The 21,264-nt window shown below is 36.9% G+C and overlaps 1 protein-coding gene across 1 annotated transcript in view; it reads right to left on the bottom strand.

Moving 5' to 3' along the window:
- Positions 1 to 21,264, bottom strand: part of LOC136026223 (polyamine-transporting ATPase 13A2-like) — a 124,790-nt gene that overhangs the window by 23,907 nt on the left and 79,619 nt on the right. The window contains exons 14-16 of the mRNA XM_065702560.1: positions 18,382 to 18,575; positions 7,058 to 7,305; positions 4,428 to 4,596 (exon numbers count right to left, since the gene is read on the bottom strand). Coding sequence (XP_065558632.1) covers positions 4,428 to 4,596; positions 7,058 to 7,305; positions 18,382 to 18,575 — 611 coding nt within the window. The remainder of the gene's footprint in view (positions 1 to 4,427; positions 4,597 to 7,057; positions 7,306 to 18,381; positions 18,576 to 21,264) is intronic.

Genomic DNA, 21,264 nt, shown 5'->3' with positions numbered 1-21,264 from the left:
TTTTGTCTACTTACAACAAAGTTCCTTCGGGTGGCACAAGTGCGAGATTCTTGACTCCTCACCAGAAGGACATCTACATCATAGCACCACATTTCCTTCTTCAACACCTCAGAAATAAGCGACTGAAAAAGGCTGATGGATTTCAGCGTTATTGACTTTTTATCGTCAGCCGACGTTTAATATACATCTCAAACACAAATTTTTGAACGCTATTAACCTTTTCTTTGTGTTTAAATCTAGTTTCTGGCCCTCATCAGCAGGGGGTGTAGTTTACTATGGAGCAAGAGGCCAATTAACCCCCCTTCCTCCCCAGCTCAAATTTAGCGTCTTCAAAAATCTCGTATTGGCTTACAAGATTCAAGCATCCATAGAAACAGATCAGATTTCTTTAGAATCCCTTTGCCTTTATGGTCTGATATGGCTCATTTTTCATTTTTCACCGATACACTTTTTTCAATGGTTCTAGCCTCTATCCCACATAATTAAATAGCCTTAACTAGTTTATGCCCAATAATAAACATAGAAAAACAATTTCTTTAGTGTTTTTGTTTCCGAATGTACTAAACAGAAAAAACGAACTTTTTTTATACCTAATTCAAAATTGAAAGTCTAAAATTCGAAGTATGAGGCGGTCGCGACAGAAAAAAAATCACCTCAAAAAGTTATGATATAAAAAGTAGAATATTTATGAGGTATACGCATGACTACCCAAGCTTTCATTTTCGGTCCTCAAGATCTCAAACTAGCAGACACTTTTTTTGTACTTTTTTTCGCATTAGGAGAAAAAAATACAGATTTTCTTCAAACATTTCAAATGTCTTTATTTTAATCTTTTAATTTTTTGGCAAATTTTTAGGATACAAAACTTTTTTTCATGTTGCCGCAAAACAATATTGTCGTATGTTCGGGACAATGAAAGTGAATAAAATGCGCGAGAAAAAGTGAAAAGATTTGACAGTTTTATGACAAAGATTTTTCAGGCGACCCTAAAAAATTTATAGTTTATACTAGCAGATTTTGCTTGAAAAACTTAACCACGTCTACGTCTCTTTTGGACAGTCAACAACAGCGGCATTTATGGTACACGATGAATGCCGTATCTATTAAGGGGTATTTTAGTTTCTGAAGAAACTTAGTTTCTTTTGTAAGCTCACTTTTTAAGATTTTATCCTTTAAGACGACAAAGTGAAATAAAAGCGTTTCAAATTCATTTTCAAAACGAATCCGCCAGTCAGCTTTAACTTATATCCAAGTTTTAATAAAATTAAAAGCTTTGAATTTTTATAGTTACTCTTTGTGCCAATACATTGTTTCAGAAAAATAGTTTCTAGTGACTAATTGAGCTAATCAATGTTAACTAATTAAAACAAGAGTGGCTAACACCTCCCAATAAATCACGCATTAAACCTCCCAGGTGATTTTCATCTCTAAATGCACTGAAAATGAGAAAATGATATTATTTTCCTGCCTTTTCAAAAATTGAAAATGTTTCACGACTAAAAATGCAAGCGTTGGGTGGTCATGGTATGTGATACCCTGCTCTTCAATAGGATCACAGAGATCATCGCACCCCCATGATTACATTAAGCTGTCTGTTTACCGTTCATGGCAATTAACTACACAAACAGTAATTTACCATTATACCGTGCAATTTTGACCTGTTATGTCTTGTTATCGTTAAGCTATTCTTTTACCAAGCAAGGATTTACGTTATGTTATCTAGTTAAAAAAAAAAAAAAAAAAAAAAAAAAAAAAAAAAAAATCTTCCAGATAACAAGGAAACAATATTTATTCTTGACTTTTCAGTATGTTAATATATATAAAAGCGTTTCAGTGCCTATAGTTTACTGTTTTAAACTAGAACTCCTCATTCAAATTTCTTTTAGTGCAAAAATTATATTGGCTGCTGTAGGTAGCAAATTAATTAGTAATATGATACATTTTAGACTGAGAGATGCTGCAGACAAAGTTTTAAGGGAAGAACAGTGTGGTTTTAGAAAAGGTAGAGGATTTGTCGACCAAGTTTTCACTCTTAGGTTAATAATTGAGAAGTCCCTTGGTTGTCAAACACCTTTGGTCCCCAGTTTTATCGAATACGAGCAAGCTTTCGCTTCTGTTGATAGAAGAGCATTAGCAAAGGTCTTATTCTTATATAGTATACCAGAAAAATTCATTAAAGTGATTTGTGCTATATACAAGAATAATACTGCTGCGGTTAAGGTAGGAAATGAGGTTAGCAACTGGCTTTGTATTAAATCAGGAGTTAAGCAGGGTTGTGTTCTATCCCCCTTTATATTGGATCGTTTTGATGGACTTCGTCTTAAGGAGCACAGGAAAGGCATTTGGAGACCACGGAATCAAATGGGGAGGAAAAACACTCCTGTACTTAGATTATGCTAATGATTTAAGCATTGATGAAAGTGTGAGCAAAATGAATGAATTTTTAGAGGTTTTCCGAGTTCAGGGTGCTAGAATAAGTTTGAAAATTAATGTGAAGAAGACTTGAGTCACCAAGGCAAGGAATAAGTGAAGATGAAAAGGTGACGTTGGGTAACGAAAAGATTGATCAGGTGAGCAGCTTCACTTACTTTGGTAGTATTTTTAGTAAAGACGGTGGGAGCAGTGAAAACGTTAAAAGTAGAATAGCTAAGGCTCAGGGTGTTTTTTCACAGTTAAAAAATGTTTGGAAGAATAGAAAGATAAGTCTACAAACCAAGATTAGAATATTGAAAGCTACAGTGATGACAGTGGTCAAATATGGCTCTGAAATATGGGCGTTCCGAAAAGCAGATGAAAATTTACTGGATGTTTTTCAGAGAAATTGCCTACGGATTGTTCTGGGTACCCGGCTGACTGACCGTATTTCAAACAGTAGATTGTGCGAAAAATGTGGTTTAATCCCGCTTCCTAGGGCTATAATGAAAGAAAGGTTGAGATGGCTAGGCCACGTTCTGCGGATGAAGGATGACAAATTACCGAAGATTGTCCTTTTTGGCCAACCGTCTGGGGCTACACGGAAAGCCGGTCGTCCTTGTCTGGGTTGGGAAGATGTCATAAATAAAGATCTAAAGGAAATGGGAACTTCCTGGGAGGGTGTAAAGAGGGAGGCCTTGAATAGATCAGGTTGGAGGAGGAGCGTTCGTAGCTGCGTTGGCCTCAGGCGGCTTGGTGCTGCAGTGAGTAATTAGTAGTAATAGCTAGAAAAAATATAGCCATTAAATGCCTAAATAAAAAGTGCGATAATTGAAATTAATAATTTAACAGAATAACATTAATTGTCTATCGTGAATTCATGCATTTTCATCTGAATGCAACATGCGTGCAACATTTAAGTTTAACTTGACCAAGAGACGTAGGTAAATTATTTATTAAAAATTGTATGTCCAACCAATAAAATAATACAAAAATGGATACAAATAAAATAGTTTTGGCTTTCATATATACAAAATAAGCGTCAGGATGAAAACATTTAGACTTTAGGCAAAAACTTTAAATTTTAGCCAATAAAAAAAGAAAAAAAGAAAATCCAAGAATCTGAAGATTAAACAAAAGAGAAGAAACTGCGTACATTCCCTGGAAAGGGCAGATACACCACTTTAAAGTTTGATAAAACTTGAAGCTTAATAAAACTTTTTTGAAAGTTTGGAGAAGGGCTTTAGAGAACGAACAGTATACTAAAAGTTTATCTTAATTTAACAAATACTTATCTAGTTTTTGGCTAGTGAAGTTTGCGTCTGTCGAATTTTCAATATTAATGAATGCTGGTTCAAGATTTGAATACTCTTTAGTTTTGATAAGAATATAAAACAAAACTCACATAAAACCAAGTTATCTTTTAAATGAAAACCAAAATACAACATTATAGTGGGGTTACTATTTATACATTCAACCCCCCCCCCTTCAAAGGAAGGACATGTAATCACGATGAGTCAAGTCAGGGATCCCTCTTCAGTCCAGTTAAACATTTTAAATCCTTGATTCACATTTTTCAAAATCTCAGGCCACCCCAATGCTTAATTGAGGAGATAAATTAAACGGTTGGTCTAAGACTAAATTTAGATGGACTAACCATTGCAGTATTTGGGTGAAGAACCATGAAACGGAGATCAGCACCACCTGTATGGGTTGTAAAACCCAAAACCAATTTTGCCTTATTGGCTGAATGCAATTGGGATAGTGGGAGTGTAAATCACAGCAAAATGCAGTTTTCTTTTGTGGTAATTTTGACCTCGGTTTGAAATACTTATACGAAATTGTTGTAACAGTGACAGTTTTGGCTAACGAAGGGCAGATTGAGAAAGATGATAAAAAAGAAGATAACTAAGTACAATAAATTGAATACTAAAAATCATAGATTTACTTCTTTCACCTGTGTTTGATAGAAACTTCCCCAGAATAAATAAAAATATTCAGAAACAAGAACTTACACCGCAATCATTAGCACCATCACCGCACATGGCAACAATGTAGCCAAGTTCTTGTAGCTCAGTAATGAGTTGAGTTTTTTGATCTGGCATCATCCGTGCAAAAACAAGCCCTCTTGTCACCAATCTCGATACAAGCTCCGGAAAGTAACGCTTCACCATTTCCCAAGTTCTATAAAGACAAGAGAGTTAAGTATATAACAAAACAAAGGGAAGGGGGCATGATGGTGATGAGCCAAAGTGGGTGCTCATCATTTCTGCACCGCAGGGGGAGGGGGGGCAACTAAAAGCAAAACACAGGTAATGGTACCAGATTTCACATTGCAAAGTGGCGTGCTAATCTCAGTTTCATGGCCTTTCAGTCAGGACAAGCAATGATAGGCTGAATGCTGCAATGATCCTGTTCACCTTCCTCATATTTCTCCAAGTGCACATTTGGAGCCAAAGATAACCCTCAGCTTATTTCACAGTCATCTCTCTTAGGCAATCAGTATATAAATACTACTGTTAAACATCACCGCAGCCACCCAAGGCTTCCACACGACAAAGCAGTGTCAGTTTATTGAATATTTTAGCCTTAAGAATTGCCACTTGTAGAGAGAGAAGTCATCGCGATAGGTGGGTTTCAGCGCATCATTAGCGCCGCTGCTACAAGATGAAAAATTTACCTTGGATAGATGACAAAGAAACAGTGACTGCATTAATGGATGAAAATTGTATTAAATAGTAAAGATAAAAGTAAAATGATCAATGTAAATGACTCAACCGTAGTTTATTTAACCGTCACCTGCTTAGTCAAGCAGTTTACCTAGGGTGAAAGATGACGCAGTAATGTATGATGACAGCATATATAAATTACCTTACCTTAATCAGTAGTTGGAGCTGATTAAATTTACATTTATACTCTATTTTCAGATATCATTCCTAGATTATCGCCTCGACAGTCCGACTGAAATTGCCCTAGCTTACTTTAATCTCCTTGTGCAGGTGATTTTTTGAACACTTTTTCTAACTTACCACTGTCAGCCTTCTTTGAAATCCTGTTAGAGTCGTTCAATGATTGACAAGTGGGGAGAAAGTAATGAAGTGGTTTACCCTATATTTTCAATCGACAAGATTCACTATCTACATTTTACTCTGTACCTATATGGATGAACGTTATATACATCAGATAAAAAGTTAACAAAAAAAAGGTAAAGGATACAGCACTACACACTCAAAGTCCAAACCGGTAGTGCTGATTTCCGTTCAAGGCCCTTTACAAGTCAAGGCCAGTGTTCTCAAAGTCTTATACAGACGTTGGTATAATTGCTTACAGGTTAAAGTAGTTTCTAAGAACACACTGGCTATACAAAGGTCTCTTGGTCCTGTAGCAAAAGATCCGTTAAGTCTGGGAAGAGCATCAGACAGGCGGTATCGTTAGCCATAAACAGACAATTCAACAGTACTTGTTATTGTTATTATTATTGTAAGTAATTCTTAAGGATATGGAACAAACAGACTATGATGGAGGCACAAGGACTGACATATTCTCCGCCTAAACTTTCTCATAATTTTTAATTGGTTCTTACAAAAATTGCTGGTGACTCCCTTGAATCTATATAAAACAGCTAATATAGCCCTAAATTAAATACTAAAGCCCCAGACTAAACTAAAAACGAAAAACCCTAGCGCAATCTAACGTTGAATAGTTCTTTCATTGATATTTTGAGATAGAATAGTATTGTAGCACACAGCACTGACAGCTTTAGACTGAACCTTCACCGGCTTAACTGTCCTCTCTCTTAGCCCAGTAGTTTGCATCAGAAGAAACATAAATAAATGACGACGAAAGATAGCAGCAATATAAAGTGACGGTGAAAATTAGAAGGGCAACATACACCTTTTTTGTCACTTTTCAGGAGAGTCAAAAAGCGGGAAAAGTTTTTCTTCCATGGCGTATATCTCTTTTTATTTTCAAAGTTTGTCCATGTCCAAAAGCGACGCATGTCTTTTTTTATCGTCGTAACGACGACACATATATAGCTCATTTTCGACCAAAATGACCAATGTCGCTCTCTCAATTATCATGACCGTCAGCTGTGAGGTAGGTTAAAAGTGGCATATTTCTCTTTTTCATTTTCGCAACTATACAAGATAATACAATTCTGACCGCTCCAATCGATTCCTCGAGCTAAGTTTACACACGACACACACCTAGCTTATTTTCGACCAAAATGGCATGTGTCGCCTTTTTAATTATTACAACCGAATTGTTGTCACTGTTTCTACTTATGCAAGTTTTGATGTAGACGTAGAGCATTTAGTTCTAACTGTAGGTCAAAAGAAGTTTTCAATGCTAATAAGTTAAAAATTTTCACTATTATCTAGCTCTACTTTACTTCAAATATCCGTCCAATGAAAAGTTTATTTCGGTTACATGATGTCTTCCTTCTATTTGCCTAGAAGCGTTAATTATTTTCAGAAATTAACCATCAAATGCGTCTTCTACTTACTTTTTATGATCATACGTTCCAGGTTATGAAACTGGAAATAAAAAAGCGAAACATAGGAGACACATGGCTCTTCACTAACCGACGGAGACTATAAACTTTTCTCAAAAATATAAAATAAATGTAAAAAAATATATATACCTTCCATCCAAAACAAAACTATAATCCGTTGTGCGTAGACGATATTTATCTTCCATTTTGAGAGGTAACTTAAAATAGTCTTTCCATTTCTTCAAATTCCCAGGAGGTGGAGATGGTTGGCGCAAGCGTGGGATAAAACGAATTGCCTCCTCGTGCGGGGGCGGGCTCTGACTCCGGGGGCGTGACCATTCAGAGTCATCACTACTGCTTGATGAGTAGCTTAAAGATATGTCAGATAATGGATATTCCTGTAATATGGCAATATATAGGTGCAGAATCCAAATCATTTATTTCAAAAAGACATTCGAAGTCTTTGATAAAAATTACGCACTAAATGGCACCGTCTCTTAAAGTTCCAGTCCTAAAATATGTTATTTGAAAAGCTAGAAAAACCGCACAAATGAGTTGTTAAACAGGCTAGTTCTGCAAAGTACCACTAATGATAAAATTACATTTTCTTCTTTCTGGCGTTAACTGCTGAGTTAGGTGCAGGGAGTATAAGATGTCAATTTTTGAAAAGGACAAATTGCCCATAACACATTGCAACATTACCATCTGTTGGTCTTTTTAGGAGTCCGAAGGTGATGAATACAAAAAAAAAGATTTTCAAGGATATGCCCAGCGGGTGGCTTTGTTATGAGAGATTCTAAGCTTATATATCAGAACCACAAGGTAGGTTATTATTAGTCCGAGTTTGGAGATCATTTGCACTATTTTTGTTGTAGCTTTGGGGTAGATAAGGCAAGAAAAACTAAATTTTACAATTATAGTTCTAGGAACTAAAAATAAATCTTAAAGTTACAGTTCTAAGAAAAATCCCAAGAAAAGAGGAAACCGTAAAAAATTGGTTTGCTTCGAGGTATTAAACCAGAACTAGGGTAATGGCTACTCTTCAACAAATAAAAACAGGGACAGTGGCTACTAATCAACAAATCAATTGAGAGAAACAAATCAAAGAACGGTGTTTTGAACTTGAATCCTTTTAAGCTTAGAGCCAAACCAGCTACGTTCAAATGTCGAATCTAAGAAAAGTTTGATACTGTCTGAAAATTTAGTAGCAGAAAGTGGCTGTTAATGAGCTAGTTTCCGAGATTACGTTTAGATTCCAAGTAAATTTACTTAACTTTCTCAATTGAGACCTATTTTCATTGGGGTTTTTGGCTTTATAAGTGAGAAAGTATTAGAGGTAGGAGCTTGAGAACACTTTCTGGGTCATAATTCCCCTTTGAATTCAATCAGAAGATTTTCATGTGCCTAGCCTGAAAAGGTTTTATGTCATATGGAAAAAAAGAAGAAAATCCTTCAGCTGGATAGAAGTTACTTTCTATGAGCCTTAAGAACGACCTTGGCAATCTCTTTATATAGCAGCTGAAAGCTAATTTTTATTCATTTATTGGTACGTGCACATTAACTGAATAGCTCTAAAATTACATATAAATCAAGAAAAAGGCACACGAAATGACTGTAAGTGACCATGTTATAGCCTAGATCTTCCTCTAAACTTCCTGTCACAACGGCAGGATGGAAGACATGGCTATTACATTTGCAGTTGAAGTTATTTTGAGAGTCTGTGCGCTAAGTAAGCGTATCCAATTCCCAAATCGATCATAGGAAAACAATTCACAAGGTTTAGGATTCTCACCTGGCCACTGAAACCGACAACAATTTCAAAGAAGAAGACCTTGAAAACAAGAACTGGTCTATGACCAAATGGAAGAAGAATGAAATTAATTACAGGAATATTACTATTTCAAAAAAACGTCATCAGTCTGGAAAAGCAAGAATTGAAAAAAACTGCTTCAAAAAAAAGTAAATTTAAAACCAAAGAATATTAAAAAGAGAACAATCAAACTAAATATATACGATCATAACTTCATGACACTAGCAACGGAAGAAAATAAAATTACGAAAGAGGCACTGCTCTGAAGATTCAAGCCAAAAGAAACTGACGAAACAAAAATGAATGAGGATAAAAAGAATTAAAAAAGACCTTAATAATTCTGTTGAAAAATAATCCTCTTATGGGCATCCAATGCAGCCATTCTCAGTGGTTTCATACCTAATTTATATATTTGGTGATGCCGCAAGAGTGAGTTACAATCTTTAACAATGGGCTTTATTTAAATAAAGAAATAATCATAAATTTAATCGATATTCAAATTTCCTGTATATCTGTTAATCTGCAAAAATACCGTTTCTTCCTTCTTTTTTTTAGCTTCCCTAGTCAACTGTGTAAAACTGTTATCGTTAGGGATAGCTGTCGTTTCCTCAGACTGTACAAAATGGTAACAAAAATATGCTCTGCCGGTGCAGAAACAATAGTTTCCAGAGGCTTTGCAAATTTAACAGCTCTATATACAGAATTATGATGGTCGATAAACTGTTCCACATATTTTCGGTGAGTGTTGCCAATATAGAACCTACCTCAGGTGCAGGGAATGCTATATACTCCGCTCTTTAAACTGCAGCAAGCTTTAGTTTTTCTCAGATTTTTGAAAACTACCTAAGTGTCTGACCGACTTGAAATAACTTTCAATATTCTGTTTAAGTAAAGTTCGTTTTAATTCGTACCAAAGCCTGGTACACAAGATAAAGGGAAGATTTTAGAATCAAGAGCCAGATGTTCTACATAATTTTCAGGCTTGCTTTATTTCTTCTTTACTCTTACATATATGAATTTAAGTAACCATTGCAAAATAATAAGTCCCTCGAGTAGAGCAATTTTGAATCAAGACACTGGAGAACAAATTCTAAGAACAACTAGACCTACGTTGCCCGGGCAATGTGAAGTGTTGCAGCAACCTTTGTCCGGCTTTGCCGACTAAAGTGTTGCGAGAGTAACACTTGTTTAAACACAAGAAACACTTGTTTCTTCGCTATCAACCAGTAATCACATGATCAAAGGCTATTCCTCAGCGTTGAAAAAAAACAACAAAATAGTATCGAAAGAAGGGACTAAATTGACTTTTCAGCCAGTTGAACTTAATCCTTCTCAATCGTAGACATCGTGACGGATGAAAACTCGGAACAATATATTATATAATCTAGTTGGTATTATAAAGCTATCCCTAACTTTTCAGGATCAAAATACCATAGATGACATTTTATTAATTATTACGAAACTATCTCATTGTTTTACGTTCTCGTTTCTGCTTGTTTCTTCACTATCCGTTAAATGATGAAGTTGTCAGCCTATCAAAGTTTTTAAAACGGTATGTTCAAACAAGAACGCTATCAGTTACAACATGACCAAAGGCTAATTCTCAGCGTTGAAAAAAGTACTAAATTGACTTTGCAGCCAGTTGAACTTTATCCTTTTCAATCGTAGACATCGTGACGGATGAAAACTTAAAACAATATCTTATATAATATAGTTGGTATTATAAAGCTATTCGTAACTTTTCAGGATTAAAATACCATAGGTGACACTAATTGTTACGAAACTCCCTAATTCTTTAACTTTATCGTTTGTACCCGTTGCGTAAACACTTGCTTCTGTCAGATTTAAAGAGATCGAATACAATGTGCACCAATTTGCACAAATTTCTAACCCAAAGTGAACAGATTCTTACTTACAAGTCCCTCTCCGGTGATAGACATGAAGTTCACCGGAAACAAATTAATGGGTACACCAACTAGCAAAAGTTGCAAACCCCTTTATTGCAGAAGATGGTTGTAGCCAAACAGCCGATTATTACTTACAAGTCACCTACATGTATTACCACTGGAACCAAATTGGTTTAACCATCAAATACACGGGAAACAAATAATAGGTACACCAACTAGCAAAAGTGGCAAACCCCTCATTGCCGAAGATGATTATGAGCTAACAGCCGTTTCTCACCTAAAGTGAACCGATTCTTACTTATAAGTCCCTCTCCCGTGATAGGCATCAAGTTCACCCGAAACAAATAAATGGGTACACCAACTGGCATAGTTGCAAACCCCTCGTCGCTGAAGTTGACTGTAGCCTAACAGCAGACTATTACTTACAAGTCTCCTACAAGTCTTAATACTGGAACAAAATTGGCTTTACCATCAAATACACTAGAAACAAATAATAGATACACCAACTAGCAAAAGTTGCTAGCGCCTCATTGTCGAAGGTGATTATTACCTAACAGCTGACTGTTGCTCAAAAGTCCTCTATATGTCTCACAATCTGTATCGGCCTAGATTTCGTTTCAGTGTGTACCTTACTACTGAAGTTGTCAACCCCTTGAAACTTTCAAACTGGTATACCTCATGAAGGAACTTTTGAATCAAAAAACGATGTCATATACTCTGATCAGCTATGTTAGTTCAAAAGTTAATTTTTTTTTGTCGTAGGCCAACTTTCTAACGTCACCACTTAGAAAGGAGCAAAGGATAAGCTCTAATTTCTTTAGCAATGACAGAACTTTTATAGTTTATTAGGCACTTCTCTAATGCAATCCCAAGTCCGAAAAACTGAATGATAAACGCAGCTGAAATCACGAACAGAAATGGGTAGAAACAATAGATGGCAGCACTTTCGGACCTTGCAAGCAACTTATGGTGGCGTTGCAAGCAAGGATGCTCCCCCTTCCATCCCTAGGCAGTAGAGCAAACCCGCCAGCACACCTCATAGCGGTGAGAGGGTGTAAACGTCACCTAGCTTCACGCCAAGCGAAGTGACGGCCAACGTGCTCCGGGTGACCCGCAGGACTGGGGCCCCTGCGGTTAATCATACCCAAGAAACATCCAGAATTATGTTGAATATGTCTAATATGAGAGCGAATTTGGCTACGGCATTCCCGGCATTAAGCGATGCGTCGAGGCTGGCGACCTCGTCGAAAAGTGAGCTAGCTACCATACTATCAAGGAGACATGGCCTGAATATCGGCTGCTGGAACCTCTGTTCCATCAAATGTTCACTAACGCAAGCCTTCGTAGCTGAAGAATTTTATTTATATAACCTGGACATACTCTGTGTTTCAGAGACAAGATTAAATGGACAAATGACACTTGACCTAATAGCCCCTTTGGGTAAAAAGGCCATACTATTCAATTCTGGCCCAATGGATGGATCCGGCCTCGCAGGAGTGGGAATAATCATGACACCCAAGATCGCATCGGGACTCCTTGACTATGAAGCAGTGTCTGACAGAATTGTGATGGCCCGTTTAAAAGGTCAGAGTAATAACCTGACAATACTATCTGTATATGCCCCTATTCGTGACGCCCCTGACCACTTGAAAGATAAATTCTATGCTGACCTCCAACTGACTATGAATAAAATTCCTCGTAAGGACATCCTCGTGATCGGTGGTGACTTCAATGCCAGGATTGGCACGAGACTGAACGATTCTGAATGGGCCATTGGCAACCACGGTTTGGGCGACCGGTGCATTAACGGAGTTAGACTTCTCATGTTTGCTATGCTGAATAATCTCAGTGTGGCTAATACATGGTTTAAACACAAACCTTGCCACACTTACACTTGGAGATCCCGAGATGGTAGAACCCGCGCCCAAATTGACTATTTACTCGTTTCTCGTCGCTGGAAGTCAATGATTAAAGACTCGAGAGTATACAGAGGGGCGGACACTGGATCAAAAAGTGGATCCGACCATTTATTACTAAAATCAAAAGTTAGATTCAGACTCAGCTCCAAAAAAGTATCTGCACCTAGACGCATCCTAGACACAACGAAACTCAAACTCCCTGAAATCAAAGAGACCTTTATGCTCGAACTTACAAACCGTTTCACGGCGTTGCAAGATAATGACCGAGAATTTAAGACCAATCAAGCAATTTCTGAGACCGAGACAAGTGCCATGACCGAGCAAGATAATTTTAACCCATCACTAAATATAGAAAAGCGCTGGATCAAGTTCCGAAATCAAGTGAAAGAGGCAGCTACAGAAATTCTCGGAGTAAGGGACAAAAAATCCAAAAGATGGATTTCTCAGAAGACAATAGAACTCTCTGTAAGGAAGAAACAAATTACTGATAAATACTCTGCCTCTTTTAAAGCACTCCGCCAAGAATGTCACAAATCTGCTAAGGCAGACAAACAAGCATATTGGTCTAATGTAGCCTGTGAAATGGAAAAAGCTGCTGCACGCAATGATTCACGGAAACTCTACCAGCTCCTAGGAGAATCAACCGGGAAAAAGAAGCAAAGATCTACCCCCACGCTACTTAGTAAGGACAACAAGCTTCTCACGAGCAAAGAAGATCGCATCGAACGATGGCGTGCTCACTTCCAGGAGCTTCTTCGCCCATCAGAAAATGACCACAGCCAACCCATTCCATCCCACAGCAGTTCTGAGTCACCATTCGTGTATAAGGATTGCAATATCGCCCCTCCAAGCAGAGAAGAAATTATTCATGCCGTAAAACTATTAAAAAATAATAAAAGCCCTGGCATTGACGAATTACCAGCTGAACTTCTCAAGGCCCTTCCAGAAGCGGCTATCGACGAGCTCTACAACTTACTCACGGATGTCTGGGTCAACGAATACATTCCTGAAGAGTGGAGGACCTCTATAATAATTCCTGTATTTAAGAAAGGGGATCGAGCCGATTGTAAAAATTATAGAGGAATTTCCCTGATACCCATTTCTGCAAAAGTTTTCACAATAATAGTATTAAATAGGTTCAGAAATATTAGAAATGATCGGACGAGGCCAAATCAAGCAGGATTCAGACCTGGTATGGGATGTTGCGATCATATTTTTAGCCTGAGACAGATCCTGGAACACCGCCTTATACACCAGCAGGAAACAATACAAGTCTTTATCGACTTTGTAACGGCTTTTGACTCGGTAAAGAGAATTGCCATCTGGGATGCAATGAGGGATGATGGAGTGCCCGAAAAGATAGTCCGTTTAATTAAGGCGTATTACGTGGGAACGAGGGCATTTATAAGAGCTGACGGAGAAATCTCAAAAGAAATATCAATTGACAAAGGAGTGCGACAGGGTTGTGCCTTATCGCCTATTTTATTTAACTTTGTCATTGACCAGATCATGAAGACTCTTGACAAATACAAAGGTGTGACAATCAGTCCAGCACTATCAATAACAGACCTTGATTACGCTGATGATGTGGATATCTTGGCTGAGTCGATCATAGAAGCACAGCTCATGATAGACGACATTGCTGCTAGATCCCTTGCTAATGGACTAAAGATCAGCCAATCGAAAACAAAATCGATGCGCACCTCTGGGCTAGATGAAACTCCAATCACATTGAATGGCATCGCAATCGAGGACGTCCAGAATTTCAAATATCTAGGCTCCCTAATAAATCCCAAGGGCGAAGCTCTAAGCGAAATACAAAGCCGCATCTCCGCAGCCTGGGCAGCATTCATCCAGCTTCGGAAGTGCCTCTGGCTACGAAATGAAATTTCCCTTCGAACAAAGCTCCGGATATATAACGCCTTGGTCCTCTCTGTGCTTCTTTATGGTTGCGAAACGTGGCCCCTCAGAGCTGGGGAAGCTAATAACCTGAATGTCTTCCACCACAAGTGTCTTCGCTGTATTCTTGGCCTGCGTCTCTCTGACCGCGTCCGTAACGATGTCATCAGAAGAAGATGTGGTGATATACCACTTGTCTCTGATGTTGTCAAAGCGAGACGCCTACGATGGTTCGGGCATACACTGCGCCGACCGGATGACTCGTTCAGCAAACAGTGCTTGAAATGCCAACCCCTTGCGCACTGGAAGAGGAAGCCTGGAGGACAAAAAAAGACATGGTTATCAACAGTTAGAGCCGACCTCGAGCCAATGGGAGGTTTCAAGAAGCACGGGCACCGATGGAATAGACAATGGATCCAGTTGATCGAGCCAATCGCACTTGAAAGAGAGCAATGGAGAGAGGCATGTCGACAAATTCTGGATGCCACGATGGGCCTGGACAAGGCTCGAACGTGACCCAAGTACAAGTACTTTCGGACCTGTGGGAAAATGCCACATTTTTGCTTCTGTAAATTTTTCTATTTATTACTCAAAGAAGATATATTGGCTGTGGGGCCGGGTAACTGCCGCATATATTTAACACTTGTACTTTTTAGTCCATCTTCAATTTGAAAGTGGTGCCTGCCTGCTTGCCAGCTAGAACAGAGCTTTCCACTCAAAAGCAGAAGCATGGTTTGATGAAACAAAAGCTTGGCTGCAGAACTTCAGATACTCCTCTCTGACATAGGCTATATTGATCCACTTCACTTCGCACACCATAGGCTCTGGGTCGTGGACATGCAAAAACCATCCTTTTTGGCCCCAGGCAAGAGTTCTGCAGAGCTTTCCAAACTGTAATGTCATATTCATCAATTCAGCCTGAGGTCCCCACTTTCCGTAAAAACCGCACAGGTTATACCCTAACTAGTTTCCAGGAATAATCTGAGATTGGTGGCATAGAAAAAAAACGGGACAAAACAAAAGTGTTGTTCTCACAACACAATTAACCAAGAGAGAACTTGGATGGACATCCATAGGGCACCACAGAATATCCATTGATCAAACCGAAAATGTATCAACAAAATTCGACTATCTTCTATTCCACCATATTTACCTGTTAAATGATCAATCAATCACGACAACAAAGGTCTTGCGAATCATGAGGTAACATTGGCAATTTTGGTGGTATTCTAATACTACCACGCACATTCATCAGTCCAGAGGGTATTTTTGAAAGAAACCGGGCTGTTCTTCATACAAAGACGTCTATTTGTGACGAAGAATAATTGAAACTTAATGTCGCTTCCAGGCTTTCATCAAAGCCCTGACATAGACACAGGTCATATTGTACGAGGAGGTATCTTTCTTTCACACCTTTCCCGATTTCACTAAAGTTTTCGGTAAAATCTTACCGATATTGAAGGCTAATTATATCTAAAAAGGAGTACAAAGATTACATTTTTACCAACACTTTTATCGTCATTTGAAGATTTTTCCATCATTCAAGGCAATATCGGTAATTTAAGTGACATCACTAAAGACGAATCCAATCTTCATAATATGTCACTGTGCTAAGAAGAAGTATGCTTGAAAGTTGGTTTGACTTACAAGCTAACCATCCAAGCTATTTTTTAAGACAGCTCATATTGTATGAAGAGCTCACCACCCTAGTTTTCACCGTATTTCTTTCAGTCTCCCAAGAAAATATACTTTTCTAAAAAGGTAGCTTTATGTAGAACAGAATAACGCTATCATTATTAATTTTCAATGTCGCTTAAACGGAAAGATTTTATCAATTGAAACATAATTTTGTCCCTGATCCTTAACAAAAAGGAACAGAATATTTACTGACACGGCCATATCGACATTTTTTTTTTACTGCTGACGTCTGGACGAAAGATTTTCACCTGGCTGCCGCTGCAAAATATGACTAGACGAGATATATCTAGACAGTTAGATTAACAAGATGATTGATAATGAAAAATTAAGCTTAATTTAATCTAAAGATTTTAAAAGAGAGAAATGTTCCTCCTTAAAAGTGCTCAAAAACAGAAATTTCTAAAAAGCAGGTTTTTTTTGCAGAGAACCCACAACCATTTTTTGGTGCAAAATTATGCTTATTAGGCTACTCATTTACATATCTCCATTCACCTCTTACCATGCGTCACGTAGGAATATTTTGTATCATTTGCATTTTCAATAAAAAGTTTTTTTCTTCCCTTTTGTTCTAATATCTAAGACTGCTTCTAAAAAAGGTTTTATTGATAGGCATTGTATTATATTTGGTTCGTTGTAAGTGACCCAAACTATATTAAAAGGATATTTTATGTTAAATCTACTTATGTAAGTGGATGAAAAAAAGTTTTTCTTTTCTTTTTAACGCCGAGGAAGCCCGATATACTACGGATCTACAACAAAAAAAACGTAACCCAGGTATTAATTTTCCACCGATAGTAAAAAAGAAGACTTCATTTTCACCGTTCACCATAGTTTTCACCGTATTTCTTTCAGTCTCCCAAGAAAATATACTTTTCTAAAAAGGTAGCTTTATGTAGAACAGAATAACGCTATCATTATTAATTTTCAATGTCGCTTAAACGGAAAGATTTTATCAATTGAAACATAATTTTGTCCCTGATCCTTAACAAAAAGGAACAGAATATTTACTGACACGGCCATATCGACATTTTTTTTTTACTGCTGACGTCTGGACGAAAGATTTTCACCTGGCTGCCGCTGCAAAATATGACTATACGAGATATATCTAGACAGTTAGATTAACAAGATGATTGATAATGAAAAATTAAGCTTAATTTAATCTAAAGATTTTAAAAGAGAGAAATGTTCCTCCTTAAAAGTGCTCAAAAACAGAAATTTCAAAAAAGCAGATTTTTTTTGCAGAGAACCCACAACCATTTTTTGGTGCAAGATTATGCTTATTAGGCTACTCATTTACATATCTCCATTAACCTCTTACCATGCGTCACGTAGGAATATTTTGTATCATTTGCATTTTCAATAAAAAGTTTTTTTCTTCCCTTTTGTTCTAATATCTAAGACTGCTTCTAAAAAAGGTTTTATTGATAGGCATTGTATTATATTTGGTTCGTTGTAAGTGACCCAAACTATATTAAAAGGATATTTTATGTTAAATCTACTTATGTAAGTGGATGAAAAAAAGTTTTTCTTTTCTTTTTAACGCCGAGGAAGCCCGATATACTACGGATCTACAACAAAAAAAACGTAACCCAGGTATTAATTTTCCACCGATAGTAAAAAAGAAGACTTTTAGTTTGAAGACTCGATTAGAGATTATCACATTCTTATGGCTGAAGAAAGGAGAGGCCAACGCTCCATACATAGTGTTCAAATTTACACACAGCTACATAGAATTCAAATTTACACACTAATTTACTTTTTGAATTTTATTTATTTCCCTGTTATTTACTTCAATTTGATTTTTACTAAGATGATAAAGCAAGGCGATGAGAAATTTTCATATTTAAATTATTAGCTTTTATTGCTGTTCCCTTGAGCTGTGTTCAAGAGCGCAACAAGTATTTGATGGCGAGCCAGCAAGCCACAGCCTAACGATGGTTTTACCAAAATAAGGCCTGTGTGTACATCTTTATTAGATTAGTGATACTTCTTGACTACTAAGGTCTTTGTTTTGGCCCTGCAGTGTGGCGCTGAACTTGAGTTCAAACTCTGAATCCCGTATCATGCTAGGGTCTTACCTTCAAATGATGTTAATCTAAAAATAATTCTGTTTCAGTTTAAACAATTCAGGCATCTTCGAATAAGGTATACGTTTACCTCATATTTTTCTTTAACTGCCCCTCTCCATCTCCGTCAGAGAGGTCGTTAGATTCATCGACTGCGAAAAAGAAGGAAACTAACCTCACGTAGGTCAACAGCATCTTTTTCAAGCTCCTCCAACCGCGGCAAACTTGATGGAGATTCCGCATAGTTGAATGTCAACTTAGCGGGTGAACCATCTTCAGGAGGCTGGACTGATACCTGAATGACTTGGTAAGCAGGAGGAATCATACCACAATCCCTTGCTACGCTTAAAGAGGTCAACAGATTGTCACCTGAAAAAGCACAGAGACAATTAGGATGACTCAGTACCTAAGGGTATAAGCAATAGAATTGTCTCTGTTTTAATGTAATTTTGAGAGGTTTCATAGATTGTATTACTAGGGCAGTTCTTAAAAAGAACCTCTTTTGTACGCAGGTATGAAGCCCACGGACAACAGCCCCGCAAGAAGTTGCACTCCAAAAGATAAAAAGTTGCAAGTGAAGAATATCAATGAACACTTGTGGGTATATTAGTGTTTATTTTTCAAAGAAAGTATTTAACTCAAAGGTACACAAAAAATATGACAAGGAAGCGAAAATAAAACTTAAAAAATGACAGATATTTGTAAAAAGTGTACACAAATCATTAACTACAGTTATGAAGAAATAATTTCATGTATACTAAATGAATTGTGCCTTTAATAAAATGATTACTTGTTACAAATCTTAAAATAAATATTTGAAAGTGAGAAAGTAAATTCTAGGGCGAACTTATTACTTATTATAAGAAGGCGCTAAATGAATTTATTTTTATTTTTTTCTAAGAGGAGGGGGGGGGGTCAAGCAATCCTATAAGAGTTAAGAAACGATGTCTTTAATCAGTTTAATAAATTTATGCATCATGTTTTACACGCACTAAACCGGCATTTGGCTCATGAAACATAACTTGTTACTTTAAAGGGACCATTCCAAAGCTGTTTGACCTATAAGCCTTCTACTTTACTACCTAATAAAAAAAAGAGTCTTAATAAAGAGATGAGCAGTAACTGGTTCCTAAATGAGCGGTAATGAGCGACAATGGTACACAACAACTATCAGCCAAGGCTTTAACTAGCGGCGACAACAACGCCAAAATAAACAAATTTGAAAAGTATAAAAAATCTCAGCTATTTTTTCGTTTTACACAAAAAATGTACCTGGTACATATCGATAGCAGTAATTAAAACAATACTATCAAGTGATGTCTTTTGGTAGAAAAAAAAACGTCCTACACTGTTAAAAAAGTAAGTATTTCTTCCAAGACCACACTGCCTTTCTATGACGAAACACATTAAAGTTCCAATAGGGTTTTTGTTCTTTTATTTGACAGTAAAAACAGATACAAAAGATACCGGATACTCCGATCACATACACCAGTGATAAATAATTTCTTAGACCATACTGCTTTTCCATTTACAAAACGTAACAAAAACAAAAGCAAGAACGTAACGTTAATTAATAAATAAAATTCCAAGAATTTCGACTCCACACCCGGAAAACGAGGAAAAGAAAAAGAAAAAATTAGTTAACCATCTAAAGAAAAAGATAAATAACAACACAAAGAAGAGAAAAAGTAAACAAAAAAACTAATGGACAAAACAAATAAAACTCGCGTCTTAACAAAACTTCCTAAGTACGGCAAAACTGTATTCACATAAAAGACACTCAAATCTCTAGATCGGACTACAGTTTTGCCGTATTTTGGAAGTTTTGTTGAGATGTGAGTTTTATTTATTTGTTTTACCTGTTTTTTTTTACTTTTTCTCTTGTTTGTGTGGTTCTCTGTCTTTAAACGATTAACTAACTTTTCTCTTTCTAAAATTTTTTCTGTTGATAAAGGCTCCTGGAAGCGGAATCAAAATTTTCTTATTTATTATTAAGTGTTTTGTTGTTACTTTTGTTTTTAGTACATTTGTCATTGGTTTATTTAAATTAAACCTGTTTGTCTTTCTTAAACTCTCTTGTATACATCAGTGATCATCTCCAGCAGCGAAACTAAGGTGATACAACTAAAACAAACTATTTATGCAGAAGAAAATATATATCTCTGGGTCACAGATAATTTCTGGTCCATTGGCTTAGAGGGTTCATTCAAAGCGTTGAGTTCTCAATATAACCAAAATGTAAGATGAACTTTTAATGAAGGCGCCGCAATCTTCTTCTTTATCTCATTACAAACTTTATCTTACAAACTTCAAACTTCTTTTTCTCATTAAGTGTCCTTTTGTTCTTTCATAAGTCTCTCTAAGCTTGGTTCTCTTTTTAATTTTTCCCCTGATAATCTCTGCGCCTCAAATGAAAAATCTAATTGAGACAGGCAAAAAACTCAGCCACATGGCGACTCATCCACAAGGTCAGACACACTGCTGAACAGGTTGCCTGGTCGGTTTCCATTTTATCAACGATTCAATGATTTTTTAAAACTAAATAGTTATGGCATTGGCTAGAATTGTCATGATTGTTTAGTGTGTCAAGGGCCACAGTTCTGCGCAAAAGTACACCATTTTTTTTGTATTTTTCTTCTGTCATGTGATTTAAAGAGTTTAATTTTAAACCGTGGCAAGAATATAGCAAGTTGTTTTACAGTTCGTTGTGACTATATAATTTTCCTAGCCTAGGTTTCAGGTTTTGAAAGATCTTGATACAATTTTTGCTTTAGAAGAATACTCCCGTTAAATAGGTATTAAGGCTATCTCTCAAGAAAAGATTTCCAGGATACGGCTTAACGACTAAATTGGTTGCAACTGTAGGATACCTCGCCTCAGCCTACTACCAAGTGTGACTTTCTGAATGGCGACTGAGCAGAACCGTAAAGAAAAGATTCCAACCGAGAGGTTTCCTTCTACTGCGGGACGGTTTTTTCTACGTAATAAGGACATAACTTCATAAATCTTACTTTGTATAGGTTGCTTTAACATAAGTAGGGGGGATGTAAGCCTCTGT

Source organism: Artemia franciscana, chromosome 4 (assembly GCF_032884065.1).
Source record: "Artemia franciscana chromosome 4, ASM3288406v1, whole genome shotgun sequence".
Lineage (NCBI taxonomy): Eukaryota > Metazoa > Arthropoda > Branchiopoda > Anostraca > Artemiidae > Artemia > Artemia franciscana.
This window is presented reverse-complemented; position numbering and strand designations above follow the sequence as displayed.